The 25,304-nt window shown below is 60.0% G+C and overlaps 3 protein-coding genes across 10 annotated transcripts; 1 reads left to right on the top strand and 2 right to left on the bottom strand.

The window, feature by feature from the left end:
* Nucleotides 1–195: 195 nt before the first annotated feature.
* NAA38 (N-alpha-acetyltransferase 38, NatC auxiliary subunit) lies at nt 196–1,068 on the top strand. Its single transcript, XM_056114907.1, has 3 exons — nt 196–393; nt 567–750; nt 921–1,068. Exons 1-3 carry the CDS (start codon nt 313–315, stop codon nt 1,031–1,033), a joined length of 378 nt encoding a protein of 125 aa, XP_055970882.1. The 5' UTR covers nt 196–312; the 3' UTR covers nt 1,034–1,068.
* Nucleotides 1,069–1,726: 658 nt separating this feature from the next.
* TMEM88 (transmembrane protein 88) lies at nt 1,727–2,790 on the bottom strand. Its single transcript, XM_056114901.1, has 2 exons — nt 2,428–2,790; nt 1,727–2,287 (listed from the first exon to the last, which is right to left on the bottom strand). The coding sequence occupies exons 1-2, from the start codon at nt 2,788–2,790 to the stop codon at nt 2,018–2,020; spliced, it is 633 nt and encodes a 210-aa protein (XP_055970876.1). The 3' UTR covers nt 1,727–2,017.
* Nucleotides 2,791–4,028: 1,238 nt separating this feature from the next.
* KDM6B (lysine demethylase 6B) lies at nt 4,029–25,067 on the bottom strand. 8 transcript variants are annotated; one of them, XM_056114856.1, is made up of 24 exons: nt 24,946–25,067; nt 18,084–18,199; nt 12,999–13,116; nt 12,575–12,715; nt 12,324–12,468; nt 12,009–12,107; nt 11,686–11,905; nt 11,481–11,573; nt 11,231–11,392; nt 10,781–10,987; nt 10,322–10,693; nt 7,981–10,223; nt 7,751–7,877; nt 7,543–7,648; nt 6,344–6,549; nt 6,189–6,253; nt 6,037–6,111; nt 5,791–5,939; nt 5,528–5,642; nt 5,248–5,435; nt 4,918–5,059; nt 4,502–4,628; nt 4,252–4,422; nt 4,029–4,156 (listed from the first exon to the last, which is right to left on the bottom strand). In XM_056114856.1, exons 5-24 carry the CDS (start codon nt 12,461–12,463, stop codon nt 4,133–4,135), a joined length of 5,031 nt encoding a protein of 1,676 aa, XP_055970831.1. In that variant the 5' UTR covers nt 12,464–12,468; nt 12,575–12,715; nt 12,999–13,116; nt 18,084–18,199; nt 24,946–25,067; the 3' UTR covers nt 4,029–4,132. The 8 variants fall into 8 exon arrangements, with proteins under 8 accessions (XP_055970831.1, XP_055970830.1, XP_055970837.1 ...); XM_056114855.1 differs by lacking the exon at nt 24,946–25,067 and adding an exon at nt 20,757–20,887; XM_056114862.1 differs by lacking the exon at nt 24,946–25,067 and adding an exon at nt 20,757–20,887 and having other exon boundaries at nt 6,037–6,108.
* Between the last annotated feature and the right edge of the window lie 237 nt (nt 25,068–25,304).

Genomic DNA, 25,304 nt, shown 5'->3' with positions numbered 1-25,304 from the left:
AGAGTGGGGTAGCTCAGGAGGTACAAACGCAGGGCGGGATGTACTTAGGAAAAACGTGTTCTCGCTAAGCCCCAGCTTCCCGGCGGGACTTGCAAAGCACCAGAGCTGAAGTTTCTCGCGATATCTTCAGCCAGCGGCGCGCTGGGCGTCAGGGAGCAAGTCCTGGAGCAGAGATCGCGATATCTCTAGCTGCCGAGAGGACTGGAAGCGGCCGCGATCTCGCGAAGGAGGAGTCGACGCGCTCGCGAGATCTCAGGCCGCTGGCTCCGGAAGGTTCCGAAATCGAAGGGCCCGGAGGCGGCCCCGGGGCAAATGGCCGGCGCTGGACCAGCGGTGCTGCTGCGAGAGGAGAACGGCTGTTGCAGCCGGCGTCAGAGCACCTCCAGCGCCGGGGTCAGCGCGGGCTTGGCGCCGGGTCTCGAGGGCTTCGGGGAGGAAGAGGGGGGCCGGAATGGGGACCGCAGCTCCCGGCAGCCTCTCGGCCGGGCGAGCCCCCCGCGGGCTGTCGGGAGCGGCGGTTCGGCGGGAGGGCGGGCGGCGCGGGCTGAGGGCGTGTCCCCGCGCAGGACTCGGAAGGGGAGCGCGAAGGTTGCTCGGCGGCGCGCGCGCGGCAGCAGCTGGAGGCGCTGCTCAACAAGACCATGCGCATCCGCATGACGGACGGGCGGACGCTGGTCGGCTGTTTCCTCTGCACGGACCGCGACTGCAACGTTATCCTGGGCTCGGCTCAGGAGTTCCTCAAGCCGTCGGGTCAGTGGCCGGGGAGAGCACCGAGCGCGCCGGACGAGCCTCGTGCTTGGCGTTTCCCCTGGAATGACCCGCGCCCCCCCCCCCCCCGAGTTTCTGGGGCTGGAAGTCGCGGCCCAGAAGGGGCGGGACCGGCGCCGCCGGCCTTCTGACGCTCTGGCCCTTCTTTCTAGATTCCTTCTCTGCGGGGGAACCCCGTGTCCTGGGCCTGGCCATGGTGCCTGGACACCACATCGTTTCCATCGAAGTGCAGAGAGAGAACCTGGCAGGGCCTCCTTATCTCTGATCGAGGTCACGCCGCCCTGACTCCATTAAAAGTGACCGAAGAGCCCTGTGTCCGTGTAATTGGGGTAGCTGGACAGGGATTCCTCACCCCACCCCTACAGGAGAGGGTTTCTGAGCTCAGGAGCATCCTCGACCCTCTTCCCGGCCTGAACATCCAGGGCTGCCAAAGGTTCCCTCAGGCTCTGGGTGGGACTGGGGCCAGGCCGAGCTGTGGGCCCCTGGGTGGAACCCTTCATCTTCCCTCCCTTGCTAAGGCAGGAGGGGGCGTCATCCTGCTCCGGAAGGCCCATTGTTTTCCTCCCCGTCCTGGCAATGCTGAGTTCCTCTAAGCTGGGGTCAGAGAACGGGCTTGGGTCCCCAAGGGGAGACAGGCCGCAGAGGCCAGGCTCCACCGCTCTGGTGGGGGAGGTGAGTTTGGGGTCAGGGACTGAGCTCTGGGGTCTGGTCAGGAAGAACGGGTAAATGCGATAAGGGAAGGCCAGGAGGCCCAGGGATACTGCCATCTTTATGCTTGAGTCCTCCCCCCACCCCATGTTTCCTGCTCCAAGCATGGACAGGGCTCATAGTATTGGTGTGGGGCCCCCTCTATTCACGGAATCCTAGCAGCACATTCAGTTCCTTCATCCTTTATTGATGTATGACCACTCCTTCCCCTCCAACCTCGCTCCCCAGCCTGTAAATAACTAGCTGCACTGAAAAAAAAAAAAGAGGTCGGTGGTTCTATTCACAAGATGGGGTGTGGGAGGTTATGTACTTGCAGGGTCCAGCCCAGGATTCAGATACGGGTAATGAGAGTAGGAGTGGTTTTTCCAGAATTTTCGACTGCAGTGGATCCACAGATGCTGCTCTTCCCCAAAGAGGAAGGACTTGGCTGAGGGGTGTGAGAAGGGTAAATAGGGGGACATCCCCAACCCCCACCCCGGCTTCAAGTTTTTGGGCTGCCTGGGAGAAGAGGACAGTCAACATGGTTCTTGGCTTGGGATCCTCAGACCCAGACCTTCCCTGATGTGGGAATGGCCTGGGATCCTGGTGAGGGCCGGGTCTGCCGTGGCTGTGGGGGACGCCGGCGCCGATAGAGGGCTCGGCTGTAGGGCACGAGACAATCTGCCAGGCGAAGGCGTAGACACAGGCGACGGTAGCTGGCCAGGGCAAGCACGAGCAGCGGCACAAGGAGCAGGAATCCAGTGACCAGCAGGGCCGTGAAGCCCGGGTCCCGCAGGTGTGCGGTACAAGGGGGTGCTTGGGAGCGCAGAAACTGTGGAAGAAGAGGAGGCACAGAGGAGACGGTATGTCAAACCCCAGCTGACAAGACCACGCCGGGAACTTGGGGCCCACAGAGCACACTGCAACCGCACACTCACCGGCACTCACATGCACCCTGGGGAACTGGCTCACCTGGGAGTGGCAGAGGAAGCCGAAGCCTAGCATGGTGACAGCGGGTAGCAGGATGGTCCCCAGTACCAGCGCCAGCAGGAGAAGATTGAAAGCAGCCACCAGCAGATTTTGGGCTGTGACCAGCACAGCGCAGGCCCAGCAGTCCAGTGGGTCCCGAGGCTCTGGGCCTGCGGGAACCGGTCTCGGCACCCCAGGGACATCCGCCATGGCCCGCCTAGCTCTCCCCTGTGCTTGGACCACGGCCTTATAGCCCTTTTTCCTGCTCCTCCCCTGGCCCAGCCTCTCCCCACCCCCTTTATCCTGGAATGTGCCTCCAGGATTAGGCACTCCCGTTTGGAGAAGCGGGACCAGAGCTCTGGACATTCCAAAGGCGCCTCTGGGGAGGGGCTCCCCTTCAGCGGGGTCTGAGCAGTGAGCGCCTCCCCATCAATCACAGTCTTGCCCTCCTCCCAGCAGCACGTTAGGGAAACAGGATTTTTTTTTCTGACTTTATTTTCAATAATATTCTCACACAAAAATCACCGAAAATAGGGGTAGGGTTGGGAAGACCCCTCTGCCCTGGGGCAGAGAGACAGTGCAGTGCGAGGGGGCGGGACTATAACCCCCCCCACCCCCCATCCCTCCCGCAGCCCCAGCATGGAGGAGGAAAAAAATGACAAATCAAAAATAAAGCCCCAGAGAAATTCATCCCTGCGTGTCCCTGCCCCTGGGCTGTTTCACGCGTAAAAAGGAGGACCGAAGGGAAGGTCCGAGTTTTGAAATTGGCCGGGGCTGGGAGGGGCGGGGAAGGACGGGGTTCCTTTTCCTCATAGTTCTTTTCTTTAAAACTTTAAAAAAAATTTTTATTTATTTATTTATTTTTTACAAAATACCATTTCAGTTCCCACTTCTTCCCCTACAGTACAGGAGTCGCTCACCCTCAGGCAGGGTTGGGATCGGGATGGGAGTGGGGGGACTGGTCCGAGAAAGTGCAGGAAGTAGAGGAGGGGAGCGGGTTTGAGCACCATGAGAACCCGGCTGGAGCCACGGGCGGAGACCGACAGGCCGGGCCGACACACACTGGGGCACTAGGAGAGCCCGGTGGCGGGCGGTCTCTGGAAGGGCGGGCGGGCTGGCTTGGAAGGAACGGGAGGTCAAAAATGAATAAATAGAGGTGAGTGGGACTGTTATAAATTAAAAAAGAAACCAGAAAATACAAATCATAACCAAGTGAATTAACAGACATGTACAGGGGCACAGCTAGCATTGGAAGTAAAAAAGGAGGTCTGGGGGAGGGGAGAAGCCCATAAAAGAATCTCATTAAACACCTCGGCTGCCGTCAAGTCTATGTACAACGCTAGCCGCGTGCATCTGCGCCGAGCGGGCGGGCGGGCGGCCGGCAGGCGAGAGGAACCCGTATGCGGCCCCCGCCGGCCGCCGGAGCCTGGTCCTTGTGTCTGTCGCTGAAGGCCAAAGTCGGTGAAGGGAGGCGCTGGTGGGCAAGGGGCTGCCCGCTCCCCCACCCCCACTTCCCACCTTCTCCCTTTTTTCCTCGTATTTGCTTTAAAAAACTTCTTTCTTAATAAATTAAGTGTGGGGAGCTGCCAAGGGGGCGAAAAGGCGGCCGTGCCCCTTCCCCGCCAGAGGCGGAACCTGGATCCGGCCGGGCGTGTGCTGGTGGCCCCGCGGCGCCCTGCGGGCTGGCAGGCGGGCGGGGCGTCCGGCCTCACCGCGACGAGCTGGCCGGGGCCTGCGGAGAAAGGCGGAGGGGGGAGGTGGGGGCGCCGCTCAGGGGCCGGCCGGCGCCGCCCCGCCCCTGCCCGCTCGGCCTCTCCCGCCGCTCACCAGCGTGAAGGCGTCGTAGGCCTGTGCCAGCTCCTCGGTGCGGTACTGCTCCAGCACCACCACGCCCTGGAGGCCCGCGCTGCGGCGCCGGGCGCAGGCCTCGCAGTGCACCAAGTAGGTGTTGCGGCTGCCGTTCTCGCTCGTCACAAACAGGATGTTGAACACTTCCACCTGAAACGAGAGCAGAGTCAAGGGGCAGGGGAGTCACTTCCCGGCAGGGGGTGGGGCGGGGCACGGCACGCCCACTCACATCGCACTCATTGCAGTAGTAGGCCGGCTCGTCCTTCACCCGGCCCTGGTAGGCGATTTTCTTCCCAGCCCGCACCAGACTCTCCCGTTGCACCTGACAGTGCTTCATGGACTGCAGGAGGCAGAACCTGCACGTGGAGAGGAAAACACAGAGGGGCAGGAGCCCTCCTGAGCGTCCCGCTCCACACCCAGTCACAGCCCCTGAACGGCCTGTCACAACTCAAATCTCGCGTGCTTCCTATCTGGACCTCTGGGAAATAAACGGCCTCAGAGCAGGGGCCGGGCATGCTCCCCCGTGTCCCCCACGACAGTAGCATGGCAGGCACTTGGGGAAGGATGGAGAGGGGACAGAGGGCAGAACAAAGAAGAGCAGGAGCAGGACTGGTGAAGGGGAACTTCCTTGGAGATGGCCCTCACTTGATCATCTTGAACAAGTCGGGGTCGCTGATTTTCACCGTTCGAGCCACATTCCAGGACACGTGAATCATGGGCACAATGGATTTGACGTTCTTCACCTCGTTCCACTCATATCGTTCCAGGGCCAGCTGGTACTGATAGGCTGTGGGCCAGAGGGGTTGAGTCACCATCAGACTCTCAAACAGCTCCAGACCTGGAACCCCAAATCCCTTGTCCTAACTGGCAACCCTCTGTGCTTTACCTCCCCTCGGGGCTGGCCCCCCAGGGGCCCACCCCTTCTAGGTTGAGAGGCTAAGGACAGCCCGCCCGTCAGCTCCCCCACCCTCTCACCGGTGAGTGGCCCCACGTTCCAGGCAATGTTGTTGCACCAGCCAGTGGCCTGCACCCAGTGCACGGTTCCTGCGTTGATCCACACGAGGTCTCCGGGGCGCTGCACGAAGCGATACACAGGGATATTGGAAGCATAGAGGTCATCCAGGATGGGCCACCAGGAACCCGTCAGGTAGTCCACGCCGTGCCTGTGGGGTGGCCACAGGGTCAGATGGAAACCTGAGGACCCGGGGACGGGATGTGGGGAGGATCTGGCGGAGGGCTGAGGAAGGGGGCACACCGGTCACAGAAGGCGCTGATGGTTTCCCAGTAGTGCTCGTGGACCGCGAACCATTCGCAGTCACCAGGGCCAATGTTAATATTGACAGAGCAGAAATTATTGTTCTCCTGGTGGCCTGCAGGGGGCAACAGAGAATGGGCATGACGGGCAGAGCCTGCGCTTTGGACCCAGCACGCCCTCCAGCCTTCATTGGTTGACAGGGAAGCGCGCTACCAGCCCTGCCCCTCGCGCACTTCCGCACCCGCCCTCCAGGCAGGGCGCACCTGGTGTGCGGCTGCCGGGGACCTTCATGTACAGCTGTACAGTGTTCATGCCCAGGATGGTATGGCCCACGTGGCTCAGCATGTTGCCTGTGGATGTTACCCGCATGAAGGCGGGAAGCTTCAGCAGCTCCTGCAGCTGGGGCTTCCACCTGCGGTGGTGAAAGTGCGAAAGTAAGAGGCTGCCCACTCCTCTCGGGACCCCCTCAGCGCTCCCACTCCAGCCCTGCCGGCCTCCTCTCCACTCACCGCTTGGCATCAGACAGGTCGATATTCGTGCCAAATTTGATAATATGATGGTTCTTCGGGTCTGGGGTGCTGCTGCTAAGATGAAAAGTACTGGTTGGTGGAGCACCGGGAAAAAGAGTCCCCAAAGCAAGGGGGGAAAACAGCAGTAGTACCTAGGCGGGGTTCCCGTGGTGCTGTCCGGCTCCTCCGATTCCTCATCCTCACTCTCCTTCTCCTCCTGCTCGGGCAAGGGGTAGACCAGCCTGGGTGAGAGACCTTTCCCGACCCACCCCTCGCAGCTCTGCCTCCGCCCATGCCTGCGGCTCACCTGCAAGGACTCCTGGAAAGATGAGGCCTGGTACTGTGCATACTTGGCAATGGTGGTGTGGGATCGGGAACTCTCGCAGGGCCAAATCTGTCGCGTGCCCGTTAGATCCCAGTTCTCATCTGAGGGCTGCTGCACCTGGGTGCGCACCTCCACGGTGTGCTCACCGCTTGCCTCCACCAGCGTTTTTGTGGAGAAAAGGCCCAAGTCTGCACAGGAAGGCCGACAGGACATCAAGAGTAAAGGACGAGGTCAAGGAATGAGGGGCGAGTGTACCCTATTCTTTCTTACTTCCCAAACTTCTGACATGGTTACGGTCAGCTTAGCAGAGCTCAGCCAGATAAGAACTGGTAAGAGTTCGCCCCACTGGAGTTGGGCAGCTTCAAGGTCACACCTCGGGGGCGGGGGATATCTGTATCGTCACCAACTCTCTTCCCACTACTGCTCTAAGTCTTAGTCCCTCCATCAGTGTGCGGGTGTGCATTAGGCCACATGTGCTAGGCACTTGTCACAGTGTCCCCTGCTGCTCAATGGATGGTGACTTATTGTTGGGAGTCAGTGAAAGAGCCAAATCTAGAGAGCCTAGATTGTGCCTTAGTGATGTCAGTGGGAAGGATGTAGAAGAAACAGGTTGGTTTTTATATTTCTGTATGGTTTACTATAGAATGTGCTTGAAATTTTGCACAATAAAAGGCTGAAAGTCCCAAACCACATCTCCAGAATTTTTCTACAATTAGAATTCTACAAATCAGTATTCTACATCAATATTTTATGAATCAATATTCTTCTTATACTGAACTACCAAAACCATCAAACGGAGCAACTCCTGAGCCCTGGGTTACAACTTTTCCCACCTGCTCCCTGCTAGGGACAAAGTGGGCTAAAAAGCCTGACCCAGCATATCCATCACTCAGAGCTCTCTTAAAACTATCCACATATAACTGAGGAGTGCTTACTTGAGACATTGGCCTGAGGTTTTGTTGTTAGTTTTTAAATTTTTTTGGGGGGGTGACCACACCCAGCAGTGCTCAGGGCTTACTCCTGGCTCTGTGCTCAGGGATCACTCCTGCTGGGCTTGGGAGACCAAATGGGGTACCTGGTCGGCTGAATGTAAGGCAAGAAACTTAACCCCTGTACTTCTTCCCAGACCCCAATGTACCAGGTCTTTGCAACCTTCCCACTTTCCTGGTCCCCACACTCACTGAGCCGGAGGGAGCCTGCCAGGCCCCGTATGACGGTGATGGGGTTTCGGGGGTCTGTACAGAATTGCAGCAGCACTGGTGAGAAGGCATCTCGTTTGCTCTCCAGCTGAGGGCCAACCAGAAGACAGGTTCAGAATACTATCCCAGACTGAGCATGCCCCACGGCCCTGGCTTAGAACCCTCTGCAAGGGCAGTTCTGACCACATACATAGATGCTGGGTGTGGGTGGGTTGAGTTTTTCCCGGGGCAGCTTCTCATCAGTGTTGATCTTCGGTTTCACAGACTGGGTAGGGGAAAGGTAGGATTCTCGAAACTTCCCTTTCACCTTGGCATTCCTGTGGAGGACAGTGAAATGAGGATAGAAATCTTAGAGTGAAGGGAAAGGGCATCTCCCCTGGAGCCAGGCTGCAGCCTTGCGGGTGGCATCCCCTAACTCACTTGCTGGCACGCACAACGTCAGCAGCACAGTGGCTGATGGTGAGGTCAGCCATTCGAAGCCTTCGCTCTTCCACCTCAGAGGCAATAAAGGTCTCCTTGTCACCACTCTCTACCTTGATGAGCCGGATCTTCAGCTCCTTGGGGGGCCCTTCACTAAGTGAGCGCAGCTTCAGCATGTCAGCCCGGCTGACACCAGGTGGCCCTGGAACTTCCTCCCGCGGCTTCTTCCCGGGGACAGGGGCTGCTGGGGGGGTGGGCTGAGCGGAGGGGACAGGAACTGGTAGGGACACTGTAGCTGTGGGTGGCTTGGCCTTGGAGGCCCCGCCAAGATCGGGCCGGGCTTTCTCCCGGCCCTGAATCTCCTCACTCTGCAAGTCCAGGTTGCCCAGCACCCTGCGGCTCTTTTCTTTGGGAGCCTTGGCCTTGGCTTTGGCCCTGCCTTCATGAGGCCGCCGACCCGCACTGTCCTTACAGGCCCGCCTGTGCCGTCGGTGCTCCTTCTGATGCTCCTTCTGGTGCTCCCTCTGCCGCCGCTTGCTGCTGCCTGGCCCGGCAGCTGCCGCTACCCCACAGCTCTCTTCCTTGGCCTGGGCGGGCTGTAGCAGCCGCTCAGTCACACTGTCCACTGGGACTGCAGTGTCCACTGGATCTGCCGAGTCTGCAGCACTCCGGCCCACCCGCTCTACAAGGGTCTCACAAGCCCGACTGATCTCTTCTAGCACCTCAGACTCAGAGCGAGTAGGGGGCATCGGGAGGGGTGGGGGCGGTGGGGCGGGGGGCCCGGGGCCCGGGGCTAGCTCTTCGCCCGCCCTGTGCTCCCGGGCCCAGGGCCCACCTGAGGTAGAGAACTGAGATGAAGAGGAAGCAGAGGGCTGTGGGGAGCCCTGGGCACAGGGGGCCACTGAGGTGGGTGGTGGGGCAGTAGCACCTGATGGGGGACCAGGGGAATACTGAGTAGTGGGCAAGGGCCCAGGCCGGGTGGAAACAGCTGCTCCAGTTCCCCGGTAACAGTACTTTTGTCCCTCTAGCACGGAGGCCAAGGATTTGAGCAAATTGGCCGGGCTGGCTGGTAGGGGTAATGGGGGTGGCGGGGGCTGTGGCTGGGGGGGTGGAGGAAACTTGGCTAGAGGTGGTGGCGGCGGCAGGGCTGGTGGTGGCTTCTTCTCCTCTTCCTGTGTGGCTGGGGTGACGGCGGCGGCGGTGGTGGTGGTGGTGGCGGTGGCGGTGGCGGTGGTGGTGGCGGCCGCAGCAGTGGTGGCAGCAGTGTGGCTTGGGGAAGCGTCAGCGGGGAATGCAGACTGCAGAGGTGGGAAGGGCTCCTTCAAGGTGGGCGGAGGGCCCACACCTGCCTCCTGCTGCTGCTGCTCCTCCTCCTTCCGAATGGATTCATCCAGCATCTTCATGATGTTGGCCAGACCATCGGGTAAGATCTTGAATTCAGCTGGCTCCTCAAACTGGTCCTCCAGTGGGGTAGGGGGGAAATCAAAGAGTCGTGGGCCTCGGGCAGGCAGCTCCCCAACTCTAGGCGGCACAGGCTGGGGGGGTTTATTTAGGGGGCCTGGGGATGCCCCTGGCCCCACCTCGGGGGTCTTTGGGAAGGAGATCCTGGGCCGAGGGCTCTCCGGGCGCCTGAAGCTTCCTGAGGTATTTTGGTGGCAGGAGGAGGGTGGGGCTGGAGGCAGGGCAAGAGTCAGGGGTGCAAGAGGTGGGTCCTGGGGACTCAGTATTGGGCTGGGGGGCCGGGGAAGGGGGTCCATATTTCTGGCCAGATAGGGAGGTGGGGGGAAGGGCACAGGCCCAGTTGGGCTGCTGCTATTGTGGTTGCCACTGTTGCTGCTGCTGCTGCTACTGCTGGTGGTCGGGGGAGTGGGAGGGGTGTGAGAATCCTGAGTGCCCACAGAAAAGCGAGGGGCCGGGGGCCCCAAGAAGCCCTCACGTTGGGGGAGGGGTGGGGGAGGAGGGCGGTGGCGTCCCTCGGCCCCAAAGAAGAGCTCCTCTAAGATCTCTCCATCCTCTCGGGCTGCCCGGCAAGCCGGGCCCTTCAGCCAGGCAGGGGAGGGCGAAGGGCGTAAGAGGCGGGGACAGGGTGGTGGCGGCGAGGGGGGGCCAGGTGGCAGGGGCAGGTGGGGAGTGGTAGCGGGAGCCGCCAGGAATGGTTTCCGACCGCTGTGTGTGGAGGGCCCCAGGTGGCCTTGGTGAGAGGAGACCTCGAGCGCAGGAGTTTGGTAATGGTCAGCGCCGGTCTGCAAGTAGGATGGGGTAATCAGAGGGCTGCTCTAGCGACCCGACAGGTTCCATTGGTCCCCAGCCCCCACCCCTCTCACCCGCAACCGTAACTCACAATGCCTGGGCTTGGCTCCACGCCCCGGAGACCAGTGTTGCTGCTGCTGCTGCCGCTGCCGCCGCTGCCGCTGCTGCCGCTGCTGCTGGTGGTAGTGCCAGGGAGGCCAGGGGGCCGGGAAGGGGCGTAAGGCACGCAGGCGGTGGTTGCTGCTGGTGAAACGCTGGAGTCCATCCGCGACCTCTGAACTCTGCTCTCTCTAAGGTCACTTCCGGGGGGACGGGTGGCAGGCGGGCAGCCATGGCTCTCTGCTCCTGGGGGGCGGGGGCCTGGGCCTGGGGGTGCAGCCGGGACCAGCCGGTGGCCAGGGGGGTGTGCAGTGTAGGCTGGAGCTGGATATGTGTATGGGTGAGGCAGCAAGTGCCGTTGATCCTAGAGGAGGTGAGGACAGAGTAAGGAACAGAGGACACGGGCAAAGGGACAAGGCAAAGGGCAAAGGAGCGACATGTAACTGCTCACCTGGCGCTCTGGGGGTGCTGATCCCTTGCGCTCGGGGCCCCAGGCATCTCCATGCAAGGTACTCCACAGCCCTGGCTTGGTCAGCTGAAATGGCGGGCTGGTGGCTAGGCCGGGCAGGGGTGGAGGTGGTGGCGGGGGTGGAGGTGGTGGCGGTGGGGGTGGTGGCAACGGTGGTGGAGGCAGCGGCAGCCCAGGGGGAAGGCCAGTCTAGAAAAAAAAAGTGGACTTAAGGACCCACTTCTGCAGGCTGGGGAGGATGCTCTGCATGCAGACATCTCGATTTCATCCCTGCTGCAAGTCCCTTAGAGCACTATCTCTGAGCACAACCCAAGCACTGCGCTGGGAGGAGCCTCACGCTGGCCCAAAACCCAAAGGAGAAACAAAAAGGAATGCCACTTCTTGCCCCGTGTCCCGCCCCTTCTCTGCCCGCTCACCCACGTGACGTCCTACCTGCTCAGAGCTGCAGCCTCTCCTGCGCTTGCCTCCAGGGCTGAGGCCTTCCTCTCCTGAGGGGCCTGAGAGCGCTGCAGGGGGCATAGGCTGCACCACAGGGAGTTCAGCGGCTCGCTTCACTGGGGGACCACCCCGCTTGGCTCCATAACTCCGCTTGTGCTGAGGCCAAAAGGGGGGGGGAGTGTAAGAGTCCAGGCTTTGACCTGACCAGGCCGCTCTTCCCTTGCCGACCCTGCTCCAGCCTCACCTCAAGGTGCAGCAAGTTCCACACTTGCTCCAGTGGGGGCAGGACCTTGGCTCGGTGCTGGCAGGAGCCAGCATGAAAATTCCAGAGCTGGGCCTGGGGAAATAAGGGCAGATGCAGAGAACAGGGCAGAAGCAAACAGGAGAGAGAGGCGCTGAACCAGGAGGCAGTCCTTAGCCCCCGCTGATGTCTTTCTGCCTTATCTAACCTGCTGTAGTCGGCTGAGGCGGGGCCCCAGTTCAGGCAAGCTTCCCCCATAACGAAGGGAACTGTGGTAGCAGCGGATGGCCTCTTCATTGTCATGCTCTGACTCGTACAGCTGCCCAAGCTGCTCCCACAGTCCTGGCTGGGCCGGCTCCCGGAGCAACGCCTGCACACAGCCATGCAGTGATTCCAGCTTCCCATGGAGGGGTCTTGGGGTGGGTGTCCTACAGAGAAGAAAGGTTTGGAGCCGAGTGGTCAGGCATGGGAAAATGCCTTCAAGACCAGAGCCAGCACCTTCCATCCCAGCACCTTTGAATCCTCACTTACCCTGGAGCATAATATGGTTTGTTGGGGTGCCCAGAGCTACTGCCATGTGAAGGGGGCAGGGGAGCAGGGAGTGGGGGCTGCCCAATGCTGGCAGAGCACCTAGAGAGAGAAGGTCTGTTAATGTGCAACAAAGTGAAGCTGATTTGTCGCTACCTAAGAATATTTCAGACATAAAAGAAATTAGGTGAGAACTGCATCAAAGGAGGCCCACAAAATAAAAAACAAAAAAAGCATAAAAAATGACACAGAACTGAGGTGTACACACAGAAGGGAGAGGAGTGCCTATAGCCAAGAAGAGATGGTTCAAGTTCTTACCTGCCTGAGGGCAGCCATGCACTTCGAGGAGGAGGAGGATGGGGCGGGCAGGAGCTCCAGGCCCCAGCACAGCTCAAGCCCCCAAGGGCAAAGGCTTCCCGTGCAGTGCGGGCCCCTGGAGGGTCCACTGCCCGATGCATCCAGCCTGAATCAGGGAAAACAGATTACGATCTTACGGAGGGAACAGCTTGGGCTCTTGTGGTACAAACTGCCCGTGCCACACACACAGTACAATCTAGCCCATCCCTTACCAGGTCAGCAGTGGCCCCAGGAGCCCTGGAGATCGGGCAAGGCCCCCTGCCCCAGTTCTCTGGGGCGATGGTCCTGCTCCAACTGCTGAAAGAATGCCCACTGCCCCCCAGATGGCTGCGCAGGGCCTTTCCCAGACCGTTCTACAAAGAGGAGGAGGAAACGAGTGAGGTGAGCTGGCCGGCACATGGTCAGGGCTTTTCGGGGTGGGATGGGCGGGCTGCGGCTGCCACGGGAGGCCAGCGTGAGCTTGCCGTGAGGGGAAGGCCCACCCAGCCCGAGGAGTCCTAGAGCTCCACGTGCGTGGCGAGAGGCCGGATGAGTGGCGGGGAGCGCGGTGGCTAGTGCGTGCTCGGGCAGCCGCTGCCAAGCTTCCAAGCAGCGAGTCTGCCCACCCCACCCCCACCGGCAACCGCGGCCGCTTACCCGGCCTCCGTGGGAGAGTCCTCGCAGCGGCGGCGAGCTCCAGCGGCCTGGCCAATCACAGGAGTCCCTCTCTGCCCGCACAGCCAATCATCACCCCTGTCTCCGCCTCAGTAACAGCCTAGAGGGGGCCAATAGGAGCGCGCTCAGCCCGCCGCAGCGGGCCGCGGAAGGAGGGGCGCCGGAGCCGGTCAGACGGGCTCGGCCCCGGGTGACCCCGAGGTGACCCTACGGCTCCCACCTGGGGTCTCCACCGCGAAACTGACACTCGGGCCGGGGTCCTGTCAGGGTGAACGCGGTGAGTCGCACTCTCACCCGAGGGATGGGGATGGCACTTCCCTGAAGCCCCGCGAACCCGGGAACCGCCCCTGGCCCCGCTGGTCTGCCAGAGCGCCCCATCCCAAACCAATGGACCGGCGGACCACTCAAAACAAAGCCCACAGTTCCGTCCCTCCCCCGCGCCGGGTGCTTGACCCCCCCACCCCGAGCGCCCCCGGAACAGCTCGAGGCTAGCTGTGTGCCGCCACAGCCCGGCCGCGAGAGAAAGCGTTTGGCACCCCGAGCCTGACCCCATCCCACAGCAGTCAAGCCTCATACCTAATTCCTTCAGCTCTCCAGTTGACCAGACTCTACGTCTTCGGTACCAACCGATCACCCAAAGCCACCCTCGCTCGCTTTAGTCCCAACTTTTGAGAAGTCGCACAACGCGGTCCCCAGTGGCCCCTCTCTCTGGCTCCCGTATCCTATCTGTCCTTCCCCGCCGGGGCCACGCGGTTCCCCACGGCCCACGTGGCCCCCGCCCCCCCAGGGAGGGGGATTTCGGGGGTTGCCCGTGACGTGGCTACTTGCGCAGCGGAAGCGCGCGCGCGCGTGTGTGTGTGTGCGCGCGCGTGTGTATGTGTGTGTGTGTGTGTGCGTGTGTGTGTGTGTGTGTAGGGGGTGTCCGTCGGGAGGGAGGAGGGCGGGGCCCTGCCGGCGGTGACATCACCCTTGCCCCACTCTCACCGCCCACTCCCTTAAAGAACCCAGAACCCGTTTCACTTCCTCCTTCACGCCCCCCCTTCCCCCGTCGGTGCTAATTCAGCACAGAGCGAGCTTAGAGCTCCTCTCCGGGGTGCCTTTTCTTTAGCCCTGGTTCTTGCTTCTCGGTCTCTGAGCCCAAGAGGAGCGTCCCCCGCGCCTCCGTCTAGCCTACCCGCAGTCCCCGCAGGTAGGGAGCCGGCTCCGCTCTCCGGGTCGGTCCATTGAGAGTCTAGACTAGAGTACAAAGAGCCCAGAGGCGAGTGTCGAGTACAAAGCGGCGGGGGCGGGGCCAGCGCTCCAGCTGGAGCGAACGCCGGGCAGGAAGCCGGGGGAGCGCGCGCCACGGGGGCTGGGGGCGGCTGGAAAGTTCGCCGGCTCTAGGAGCACTCCGCGCCGTGGGGAAATTTCCACCCAGCCCACAACGGCAGGAGGATTTCTGGTGAAGGGACCTCCTTCCGCGGGGCAGCGTCGTCCGTCTGCCTGGCGGTGCTCGAACCCTACAGTTCCCGTCCAGGCACCGGGCGCGGGGCCCTGAAGGATGCGAGGGCGCTGGGAACCCTCAGCACAGTCCACAAGGAATTTCGGGCAGCACTCGCTCTCCTTCATGCAGCCTCTCAGTAACTACGCCCCGGGACAAGTACTTCGCCTAGCTGCGGTTAGGAGGGCGGCCCTCACTCAAGTCCTGGGACCCACAAGCCAGACCCGGGTAAATGGGCAGTGGGGTGGGGGCGAGGGGTTCAGTCCAACAGAGGAGCACAGCCTCTTCTGGAAAGTGCTGCCAAGGGTGCTGCCCGTTACCAGGAAATGCAGCCCCCCCTTCAGCGATGATGACACTTCCCCTCTGCCACTTCCCCTTTCCCACGGGGAACTGACTCAGCTCTCCCCAAACCGCGGAGCCCCGTCCCTCCAGCCCCCTTCCACCTTGATTCACCCTTCTCCTCCCCCGGCGGCACTCGGAGTATAGTAACGCTCACTCGAGGGCCAAAACTTCCTGTGCACTAAACACACACTAGCCAACCACCGGGGATCCTCGCCCCGCCGGGACCCGGATGCCTGACTCGCCATCCGTCTGGTCTGGTGTCGGCGGACAAAGCCCTCCCTCGGGGTCTGATTCAGGCTTGGGGTGGGGGAACATGAGTCACCCAGAAAACCTTCCCCTATTCCCACTGACTCAGCCCCCGCCTCCCCGAACACACACAGACACAGTCAGAGGCAGACACAACTCAGCCCACACGCCGCTTACCACCGGTCCCCCGGAATTTCCCCCTCTCGTTTCCCCCCACTGCGGCCCCTCCCCGAGCCCGTCGCCGGGCTCACACCTGTTCCCCCAGGCGCCAGCAGCGGCTTGCGGTCCACTCTCACCTCCACTCTCGCTTTGGGACAGGAGCCGTCCTCCCCGACTCCCGCGGTCCATACTAACCAAGGGGAGGAGAAGACCACGAGCAGGCACAAAGACAGACATCCACAGACTCCTCGGAGGCAGATGAGAGGCACACGGAGGCGGCCCGAGCCTGGCCGGGAGGACCGTGGACTTCAAAGGCCGACATTCCAGCTTCTCCCACCCGCCCCACGGTCCTGGGAGTTCTCGGCTCGCACAGGGTTAATTCTTCTCCCGCCCAGGCCACGCCCTCGCCATCCGGGCACTCCCGGCTCCGACCAGCTCCGCCCTTTCCATCCGGGGTCTGGACGCCGGGACTTTAACCAGCCCCCTCCCCTAGAGCCCCCCGAGGGATCCTCTCCATCAATCACACCCACTTAACTCTCTCGCGACTCGAGGACGGAAGCAGCCCCTCGTGGGACTCGGAGAGAGGGGCTGGGCGTGCGCACACAGACTCACACGACGGCCAAAGACAAGGCCCGGTAGACGGGGCTTTACAGAAGCGGCGGTCGGCAGGCACGCCGCAAGCACCCGGAGGTGGGTCGGGACTCGGCACCCGCCGCATCCCACTCCCCGCCTGGCGGAAACGAGGGGTTACTGACTCCCGTCTTACCTGGGGGAGAGGGAGTCGGAGGGGAGGGCCGCCGCCGAGGCTCTGCTGTGACTCAGCCGCGCGGGCAAGCCGCCCGCTCGGGATTCCCTTCCCCAGCCACCCCCCGCCAAAGAGGGGGCCCCTCCCAGCCCCCACCGAGGAGCGACAGTGCTGGCCCGGCCCGCTATGTGTCACTGTGAGCCTTGTGTCTGACTCTGACTGGACCGCTGTGTTCCCCAGTCTGCCTGACAAGGTCGACTGTGTGTGGGCCCCAGAGTCTGTCCTCCGTGTGCACCTGCATTTCTGCTCATCTTGTCTCCTCCAGTGCCTGACGTGTTCCTGTCATTACCTCTGTCTACACGACTCCATGGAGCTGTCTCTGTCTGCACGTCTGCCTAGCTCCTGTCTCTGTCTTTTGTCTGGGTCTGCCTCTGCATCACTTGTGTGATCACGTGTGTCTCTGCACATGCCCTTCTGTGTTTGCCATCATGTTCCTGAACAAAGTCATGGGAACACTGGAGCAGGCTGACCCTGCCCTACTGGCTGGTCGCCGCTCTGCCCTGAATTCTGAAGCCTTGCTGGATCAGTGATCTTCTGATTGAGTCAAGTATTTGGGGGTCTGTCTGCCTTCCATCAAGTTCTTCCCCTATTCCTCAAAAGCCTTGCTCATTTTCACAGCTTCTTAATCCCAGAGGCTACCATTATGATGGTAATTGTTAGCATTTACTGAATTTATTTCATGCCCGGCACTGTTAAGCACTCTCTATACATTTTTAACCCTCCCCCCCAATCTGATGTAGAAAAGATTTTTATTAAATCCACTTTACAGATGAGGAAATTGAGGCTCAGGGAGGCTTGGCTCCTTGGGCAAGGTCATTCTACAAGAGTATACATTTTCTTTCCAGAGTCACATCCTTACAACACTTCTGCAGTGCCTTTGCCCTGTTCCCTCCCAGTTGGGTTTTAACCTCACAGATCATTTCCTGAGTCAGCCTGCCCCTAGGACTGCCCCCAGATTACCATCCCAAATGTCTCATATCCTCTAGAGAAGGTGTGGGAAGGAGGCTGGGCAGCAGATCTCAGAAGGCATTCATTCTTGGCAATGAAGCTCATTCAGTTAGTACATTCATTCAATGCAATTCCACTGAGGCACCCCAATATGCAAAACCATCTTGCCAAACCATGACAGACACACAGGAGGAAACAATCCCACTCAAGAAACTCAGTGACTAGTAGAGAAAAGCAGCAGCACCTACTTAAAACTTAAGCCCTGAGGCCTGGGAAGACAGTACAGCGGGGGAAGGCGCTTGCCTTGCTGCCTTGCATATGGCTGACCCAGGTTCAACCCCTGGTCCCCAGAGCCCTGCCAGAAGAGATCCTAAGCTCAGAGCTAGGACTAAGCCCTGAGCAACACAGACCCATATGCCCCCTCCACGCCAAACCAAACTTAAAGACTCTGGCTTAGAGAACTTCTTTTCCTCTGCAGAAATGGAGAATTTAGCTGGGCCTTAAAGCAGAGGACTAAAGAAATGGCAGGAGAGAGGAAAGTAGAAGAGGAATAAGAGGGACAGAGAAAGAGAGAGAAGAGTACAAAAGTACACTGGAGAAAGGGACAAAGATCTGGAAGGAAAGGTGAGATGCCACAGCAAAATCAGATGGTGGTGGCAATGGTCTCTGGTTATCTCTTCAAGTCAGTTTCTAATCACCCTTCATAACCCAGGTTGTTCAACTTGTAGAGCACAAAGTTTTCCCCATCCCAGAAAAATCCTTTCAAGGTATCTCACCTCTGCTTCCCAGCATGCAAACCCTGGCTTTATTGAATTCAATAAGCAACTGAGTTGTAACACTGGGCGATATTTTTTCCAGTGATAGTAGAGAGGCTGGTGAAGTAAAGGACTGAACCATTCGTAGGTGACAGAAGGGAGCTCCATAAACCAGAAAGGCTGAACCACTCAGACACTACAGTGTGGGGGAATGTGGGGTTGGATTGGACCATTCCAGAGTGGGCATGATCCAGATCATATCAATCTTCCTCAAGCATTTAATCAGAGTTGAACTGTGGGGGAAGGGATATAGGTTAAGAGATAGGACTTACCAGATGGAGTCTGGTGTGCCTGTCTCATTGGAACCAGTGCCCCAGCAGTGGGGTGCAGCAAACCACAAACAGTGGGGTGGGTGTTACTATGGGGTTGACATGATGCCTGGGGAAACCTGAAAGAAAGAAAGAAAGAAAAGCCAGTTAGAAATGGGGGGGTCTCCAGACTAGAGAATTTTTTCTTGTGCTCCCTGTCCCCTTTCTGAGGAGAAATCTGGCTCTGATGGTCAGATGGGATGGAAGAAACTGTTGCTATGGCAACCAGTAAAAGTCATCCTCAAACTAGTCCTCCAGCTTTATCCTTTAGGAAGTAGCCTAGACTAGGGGGTCCAGGGAGCGTGTTACAGCATCTACATAAGCTCACAGTGGAAACCAGGTCTGGGATCCTTCTGATTAGACGCCCTTGCTCAGAGTCCCAGGGCTCAGAGTAGCCCCAACTACTCCTATTACCTGCGCCCAAAGCAGCCTCAGTCGGACACTAGGCGTGCAGCTTCTCTTCCTTTAGCTCTGCCCCTCCTTAACCTTATCAAGACACCAGCCAACCCCACCCTCTGGACTCTGCCCCCTCCACTTCCCCCAGGCAGGTGCAGGCAGGTCTTGGCGAGCTGCACAGGTAGCCAGACTAGATGAACGGGCCCAGCAGGGAGGAACCTTCCTCCACAGCCGCGACTGAGAAGCTGGGTCAGGGTCTGGAAGTGGCCTCTGCTGCAAGCCTGCCTTCTATCCCACCCCTCAAGGCCATATCCGATTTCCCCATCACCTCCTTCCTCTGTGTGACCTAAGAAAGTAGATAGAGACCCATGTCCTCCCCCTCTAGTTCTCCAGAGACAAAAAGGTCTTTTAACAGGAATCCAGGGCCAAGAGTCAAGTGTCCATTCAGAGGTCAGGCCCAAGTCTGCCCTCAATTCAAATTCACTCCAAAGGACCCATGTTCTCTGCTTCCTTACCAACTGTTTGTCCTTCAGGACCTGGGCACTTGGGCTCTGAGTCTAGTTTCTACATTCTCTGGACTCCCAGCCCTTCGCTTTCCCCCTGCCCCAGAGACTCAGGCCTCTGGCCCCCAGCCTCCATGATGCAATGTACTGCAAGCTGCCATGGCTGCTGATGACACTGCCCCCAGGGAGGTGCTATTTCTGACCCATATCAAGGCCCCTCACTGAGCCCGGGCAGTGGTCAGCTGCAGGCTTAGCAGACAAGGTCCTTCTGTTGGAGAAGGGAGCATGAAGCAAGAGCCCTCCAGGACAGAAATACTCATAATGTGGGTCTGGGGAGTGGTGGGTGTGCGTGCATGTGAGTGAGTGAGTGAGTGTGTGTGTGAGTGTGTGTGTGTGTGTGTGTGTGTGTGTGTGTACACGGACAAGTGCACGTGTGTGCAGCATTTGTGTAAGAGGGGATACTGGGGAAGGCCTAGCCTAGAGAGTGGGGAGTAGCAGGGCTTAAGACAGACCAACAAGAGTGGGGGCAGACAAGGGGGTGAGTGGGGTGTGTAAGGGGTGTCTGGACACAGAGTGGGGGAAGGGCAGGCGACCCTTTAAAGAGACAGCCCCAGAGCTTTAATCCCTCACCAGCCCTGGCCCTAAACCGGAGGTTGTAATTCATCTGTCCAACAGCTGGGGTGGGGGTTGGAGGGGGGGCATGTGGTTGGGAAGGGAGGGCTGGGGGAGGGACTGGGGCCTTCTAGTACACAGAGTCAAACAACAAAAGGGAAAGCCCAAGGGCTGGAGCCCAGGTGCTGGGGCAGGTTGCTGCAGACCTGTGGGCGGCCCCCACCTGAGGGTGGAAGGCTCCTCAGACCTGGGATTCCTGGCCTGGCAGTCCATGAACTAGCGAGAGCTCCCGGGCGGAGTTCAGAGAAGCTGTCAGCCCTCCTCGCGAATCCCAGTCGCAGCACCATTCCAGACCCAGTAGGCCCCGCATCAGACTCAGCCTTAAATGCCCTGCTCGAAAGTCAAGTCTCCACAGACACAGCCTGCCAGCTCCCCCTCCCGCCAGTGCGGGGTGGCAGCGGCCACACCGTGGCTGTCCCTTTAAATCATTACCACCCCTGATTGTGTGGACCAACCAAGGGCCCTGCCCCCTAGGCAGGCGGCTTGCCACCTCTCCCCCCCAACCCCCCAGAGTCCCCAGAAATGTGAGGGCCATTTAAAGGGACAACGGAGAAGCAGCCGATCGCTAGCCATCCCACCCCCACCCCGCATACACTCAGCGCACACACAACCCCCTTTCCCCAGCGACACACAGCTCCCTACCCCTCCTGAGGGCCCCCCAAATTCCGGTTCCCTCCCCACCCCTAGAGACGGCTAGAAGGAGAAAGGGGCCAGAGTTGGGGGGCGGGGAACTAGGGGAGCAAGAAAAGGACTGGGACTCCCTCGTTCCTCAGAGCCTCAGGAGACAAGTCAGAAGGAAAGCAGAGCCCAGAGCCGGAGCCGGAGCCCGGGAAGATGCAGCCAGCAGACCGGGCGGCCGGGCTGTCGGGGGAGGAGGGGAAGGAGTCTGGCTCCGAGAGACCGCCGTGCACCCAGGGGCGACCAGCCAAGTTGGGGAGATGGAACGAGGAGGGCTAGGGAAAAGCAGCAAAGACGGGGAAACGGGGAGACGGAACCAGGAAAGGAGTCATCTCGCAGGGTGTCGGGGAAAATCCAAGAGGGGAGGGTTGAGCCAGGCCGGGGTTACCTGCTGGGTGTCTGTCCCCCGGCGGTGCCCCCGGAGTCCGGGTAGGGAGGGGGGAGCAGCAGGGGGAGGAGTGGGGGCTGGGGGGGCGGGGGAGATGGTCCCTCCTCTGCCTCCTGGGCCTGCCCCGGCGCTTGCAGTCTCTGCCTCCCTCCCTCCTCCTCCCCGTCCCTGAGTCCCGGAGTCAAACAAAGAACTGTAGCAGGCTCTCCCCAACCCCCTCCCTCCCTCCCTCCCTCCCTCCCTCCTCCTCCTCCTCCTCCTCCTCCTCCTCCTCCTCCTCCTCCCTCCTCCTCCTCCTCCTCCTCCTCCTCCTCCTCCCCTCCCTCCCCACCAGCAGGCTCCCTCCTCCTCCCTTCCGGTCTCTTCCTTTAACTACCATCCCTCCGCCCCCCCTCATGCCCCCCCAACCCCCAGCAGTAGTCTCCCTCCACCCACCCACCCCAACCTTTTACACACCCCTTAGCCTAGCCCCAGTCTGTGAGCAAAGGAAACTGTGGAGTCCCTTAGCAAAATTGAAAGGTTCCAAAGAACATGGGAGCAGACTGGGGTCTTGCTTGAAAATTAAGAACCACAATACCATTATTTTATTTTCACAGCCAGAGGAATAGTCTTAGCTGTTTCTTCTCCAAGAGGGGGAAAAAATTAATCCTAAAGAAAGCAATACAAATCTGACTAAAGCGCTCATCAAATAAAGTGCACAAAGGAGGGGAAGCTAATCCCTACAGCCCCCTTCCCACTCACCAAATTAACAGAGACTCTCCACTCCTCACTAATAAACTCCAGAGACCCTGGCCAATTGGAAGCAGGCCCTTCAACTATAATAATAATAATAACAACCAATGCCATTTAGCTACAAGTATTTCATAACAAGCATTTATTCAGTGCTCATTCTATGCCAGGTACTGTGCTAAGTGCTTTGCATAAATCATCTCATTTTCCCTTCTGACTGCCTGGAAGGTAGGTATTGATATTTTTATTTTTTAGATTAAGAATACGAGGTTCACAGAGGTTGTGATCTTTTCAATTCCCTATAGCCACTAAGTGGCAGAATTGGAAATAGAATCAAGTCTGAGCTGAATGCCCAAGTTTTAAGGTACATAAAAACAGATTTCTCCCCAACACCACAATCAATCGCGGGATTTAACTCAATAGAGAAGGGCAGTCAAAGCTATCCACTGAGTTTTCTGCCTCTCTAGAATGAGGCACAAACGGACTCACCCACCTACAAGAATAAGGACTGGGATTTTTTTTTTAATCTAATACTGTTTATCGGCCTTTTTTTTCCCTCCTTATCCTGAGGAATAAGGATGGGGACCCTGAATGCCTCTGATAAGGTTGGAGGTAAGAAGGTGACCAAGAAATCCCTTGTACCACATGCAGCTCTTTTCCGAGGGTGACTCTCTTGCTACCATTCCCAAATGGGATGGGGCAGTGCAGCAGGTGGGAAGTAAAGCAATTGTTGGGAGGCCCTTGCGAGTGGGGAAGAGACTTCGGAAGGAAAACTCTTCTGTGTCCATCCAAAGAAAAGTGACCCTTGTATTCTCTCGGCCCAGCAAAGGGCAAAGTCTTTGGGCCACACCACACCCGTGCCCCTCCCCCCTCAAAAACTCCAGGCCAGGGTTTCCCACCTGCAGGAAGCTTAGGCCAAGGGAAAGGAGAGGGGGAAAAGGCGGCACGGGTCTGGAACTGGACTCAGGGGCAGAGGTGGAGGGGCCAGACTGAAAGGGGGAGGAGGCTACATTGCCTGGCAACTATCCCGGGGCACGTGCATTGGTGACATCATCCTAGGCCACCTCTAACACAGACCTTTGACCCCTATGGGCGGAGAGGGGCTGCAGGCTAAGCTTCCTGGGAAATTAGCCTTAGGAATTCTGGGAACCCAAAGAAGAGAGGAGGGATGGGGACCCAAGCGTCCTGCCTTTCTCTCTCTTAGTGCCCTCTTCTTGCTCCGACCCTAAGAGCCAGCTTCTCGCCTTCGGCTCTCCATTTCCAATTCTGACCTCCCAACCCACGTTTCAGACGGAGTCCCGACAAGCCTTCCAGAGAAAGTGCCTTGTTCCGCCTGGAAGAGATTTCTGGTGGTGTTCAGGAGGTGAGGAGGGGGCACCGTCTCCCCACATATGGGATTCCCCCTTGGCCCAGCCAGCCGCCAGCCGGAATGTGTCTGGGTCCCTAACTCTCCTGCCCCTCCCCGCGCTATTCCAGGGCGGAGTCTGCGGAGTTGAAACCAGGACACGGCGAGAAGCGTTATATAACCGGGAGATGTCGAGAAGGACGAGTGGAGACCAGCACAGGCTACTCGAAATGAGTCAAAAGGGGTGCAAAGAGCATCAGACGAGTGGGAGAGAACTGTCAGGGGCGGAAATGAGTTGGGTGCACAACAAAGAGGAGGGAGTCCTGCGAGGGAGGGTTATGGTGGCCGGCGAAGAGTCACCTGGCCGGGGCTTCCCCGGAGCCCTCTGCCTTGCCACCGACAGTGCCCGGGTGAGCGAGGCCTCGGAAAGGGGCGCTGGACCCGTTCCGGTCCCTCTGGGGAGGCGACCTAAGTCAGAGTCGGTGCAGGCAGCACCGGGGCGTGAGGGGCCCGGAAACCGCAGCTCCGCCCAGCCCACCTGGGAAAGCGGGGCGTCAGCTGGGGGGCGGGGGGATAGTGCAGAACAGGTAGCCTGGCCCCCCCGCGCAAGGCTAGGCTTTAACGGTTCGACACCCAGCGAACGAGCGCCGGCGGCCCCAGACGTCTGGGTCCCCGGGGGCAGCTTAGGAGCGCTGCCCGGGACGACTCTGCAAACACAGACTCGATCGAGAGGCTGGGGGGGGCAGGCAACGAGTGCCGACTCGCTGCGCAGGCGCACGAAGGCTCCTCGGGCGCGTGCTGCGGAGGGAGTGGGGTGGGCCAGCGTGTGGGAGTGCACGTGCGGGTCCCAGGCAGCTGCCCTCTCCTTTCCCCTCCCCTTTCCCGCCCCTCATTCTCTTCCTGTCTCTAACGCTTCCTCGGCATTGGCTGCCGGGGCTCTGATGTCAGGGTCGTTCGCGGGAGCGGATTGGGCGGGCGCGGGAGTTCAAGAATCCGGGGTGGACGTCGAGCTCAGTTACTCTGGCAACAGGGTAAGCAACCCCGGGAGGGTAGGTAGCGAGGAGTTCGCGGCGGACTGGGAGCCGGCCTCCCTCCCGACGGCGCCAGACGCACTTCCGCGGCCGCGGTCCCCTCTGCCTCCCTCCCTTCTTCCTGGCGCGGGAGCCAGGCGTCCTGCTCCCGATCTTCCCCGGTGCTCCAGCTCCCCGCTCTCGCCAACTCCCACCCCAAATTACAGCCGACCGAGCGAATCCGCGTTGCTTAGAAACTAGCTGGCGTGCCCCTCTCCCCACGACTTTCCTCTGCTGGGGAGTGAGGCGGGGGGGGGGGGGGGCGGAGACCGTGTCCCCAGCCTCCTATTATGCCTTTAGCCTTGCGCCTACAGTTTCTAGTGAAAGTTGCCGAGAGGACAAATCAAGGCAGCGTTTTCTCCCACCTATTCCTCAGGACCCGGCCAGGGCTGCAGCCTTTCCCCCGGCCCCTGCCACAGCCCCCTCCCGGTGTCAGCTGTGCGTCTCACCCTCGCCATCTCGTGGCCACGTGGGGTATTCAGCACCGAGAAGCGCTCGGACCGGGAGAGGGATGGGGGCAGTGGACAGCAGTGCGGGGCTGAGGGCGAAGCAAACTGAAGGGATGGGCGAAAGCCGCTCCTGGACACCGTCCGGGCTCCGGGTTTGCAGGTCAGGTCTGAAGCTATACTTTCTCCACGGAAATAGCTGGAGACTTGGCCCCCAAACCAGTGATACCTCCGTCGGACTGTGAGCGACCTCCAGGGCCACCGCGCTGATCAGCGAATTCTGACCTTCGGTCAACGTCCCTCCAGTCCGCCTCGCCTTAGTGCCAGGAAGGGGAAGCGCAACGCTCCGGGGCCTAGAACTCACTTCGTAACCCAAGAAACATCCTTAACTCAAGACCTAAGCCTCCGCAACGGTGCCATTCCCGCCCTGCCCTCTCGAGGGCTCTGATTCCCTGCGCTGCAGCCGTCTCCGTGTCCCCTTCGCCGAGACCCGAAGCAAACGTTCATCCCCAGACCTGCTCCTCCTTCCACTCGGGCGTCCCGCCCCCTTGCACCGAAACACTTTTCCTCATCCCGGATCCTTCGCGGCCCCCCGTTACCTGATTCTGGGGTGTCCCAGGTGTTCAGGCTCCCCAGGGTCTCCAGGGGGTCGAGCGGCCCCCCCTCCCTGGCCGGGGCTGGGGGGGCCGCTCCGCCCAGTGGCGCAGTTGGATTTTCCAACACAAACACCGCCCCCTCCCCGCTCCGCCCCGCCTCCTCGACGGGGCCCGCCCCGCCTGCCGCTCCCCGACTCCGCCCCCCGCCCTGACAGTACTTTCGCCTCCGCGCGCCGCTGCGGAGGATGGCGGCTGCAGGGAGTGAGCTCCAGGGTACAGCCCGGCGGGCTCAGCCCCCTCCCTGCTTGGAAAGCCCTTTGGCTTCGGATCGCCCGCCTTCAATTGCAAGTCCCGCCCCATCC

This window comes from Sorex fumeus, unplaced genomic scaffold (assembly GCF_029834395.1).
Source record: "Sorex fumeus unplaced genomic scaffold, SorFum_2.1 ptg000028l, whole genome shotgun sequence".
Lineage (NCBI taxonomy): Eukaryota > Metazoa > Chordata > Mammalia > Eulipotyphla > Soricidae > Sorex > Sorex fumeus.
Note: the sequence above shows the minus strand (reverse complement) of the source record. Positions and strands in the feature narration are given on the sequence as shown.

Bases quoted from the DNA above. Each gene is read 5' to 3' on its own strand.
- NAA38 (XM_056114907.1), top strand. From the start codon at position 313: ATGGCCGGCGCTGGACCAGCGGTGCTGCTGCGAGAGGAGAACGGCTGT. The intron at 394-566 runs GTCAGCGCGGGC...GTCCCCGCGCAG, and splicing joins AGAGCACCTCCAGCGCCGGG to GACTCGGAAGGGGAGCGCGA. The intron at 751-920 runs GTCAGTGGCCGG...CCTTCTTTCTAG, and splicing joins GGAGTTCCTCAAGCCGTCGG to ATTCCTTCTCTGCGGGGGAA.
- TMEM88 (XM_056114901.1), bottom strand. From the start codon at position 2,790: ATGTCCAGAGCTCTGGTCCCGCTTCTCCAAACGGGAGTGCCTAATCCT. The intron at 2,288-2,427 runs GTGAGCCAGTTC...CTTCTTCCACAG, and splicing joins GCTTCCTCTGCCACTCCCAG to TTTCTGCGCTCCCAAGCACC.
- KDM6B (XM_056114856.1), bottom strand. From the start codon at position 12,463: ATGCATCGGGCAGTGGACCCTCCAGGGGCCCGCACTGCACGGGAAGCC. The intron at 10,224-10,321 runs GTGAGTTACGGT...TCCTACTTGCAG, and splicing joins TGGAGCCAAGCCCAGGCATT to ACCGGCGCTGACCATTACCA. The intron at 7,649-7,750 runs GTATGTGGTCAG...GTTGGCCCTCAG, and splicing joins CACCCACACCCAGCATCTAT to CTGGAGAGCAAACGAGATGC.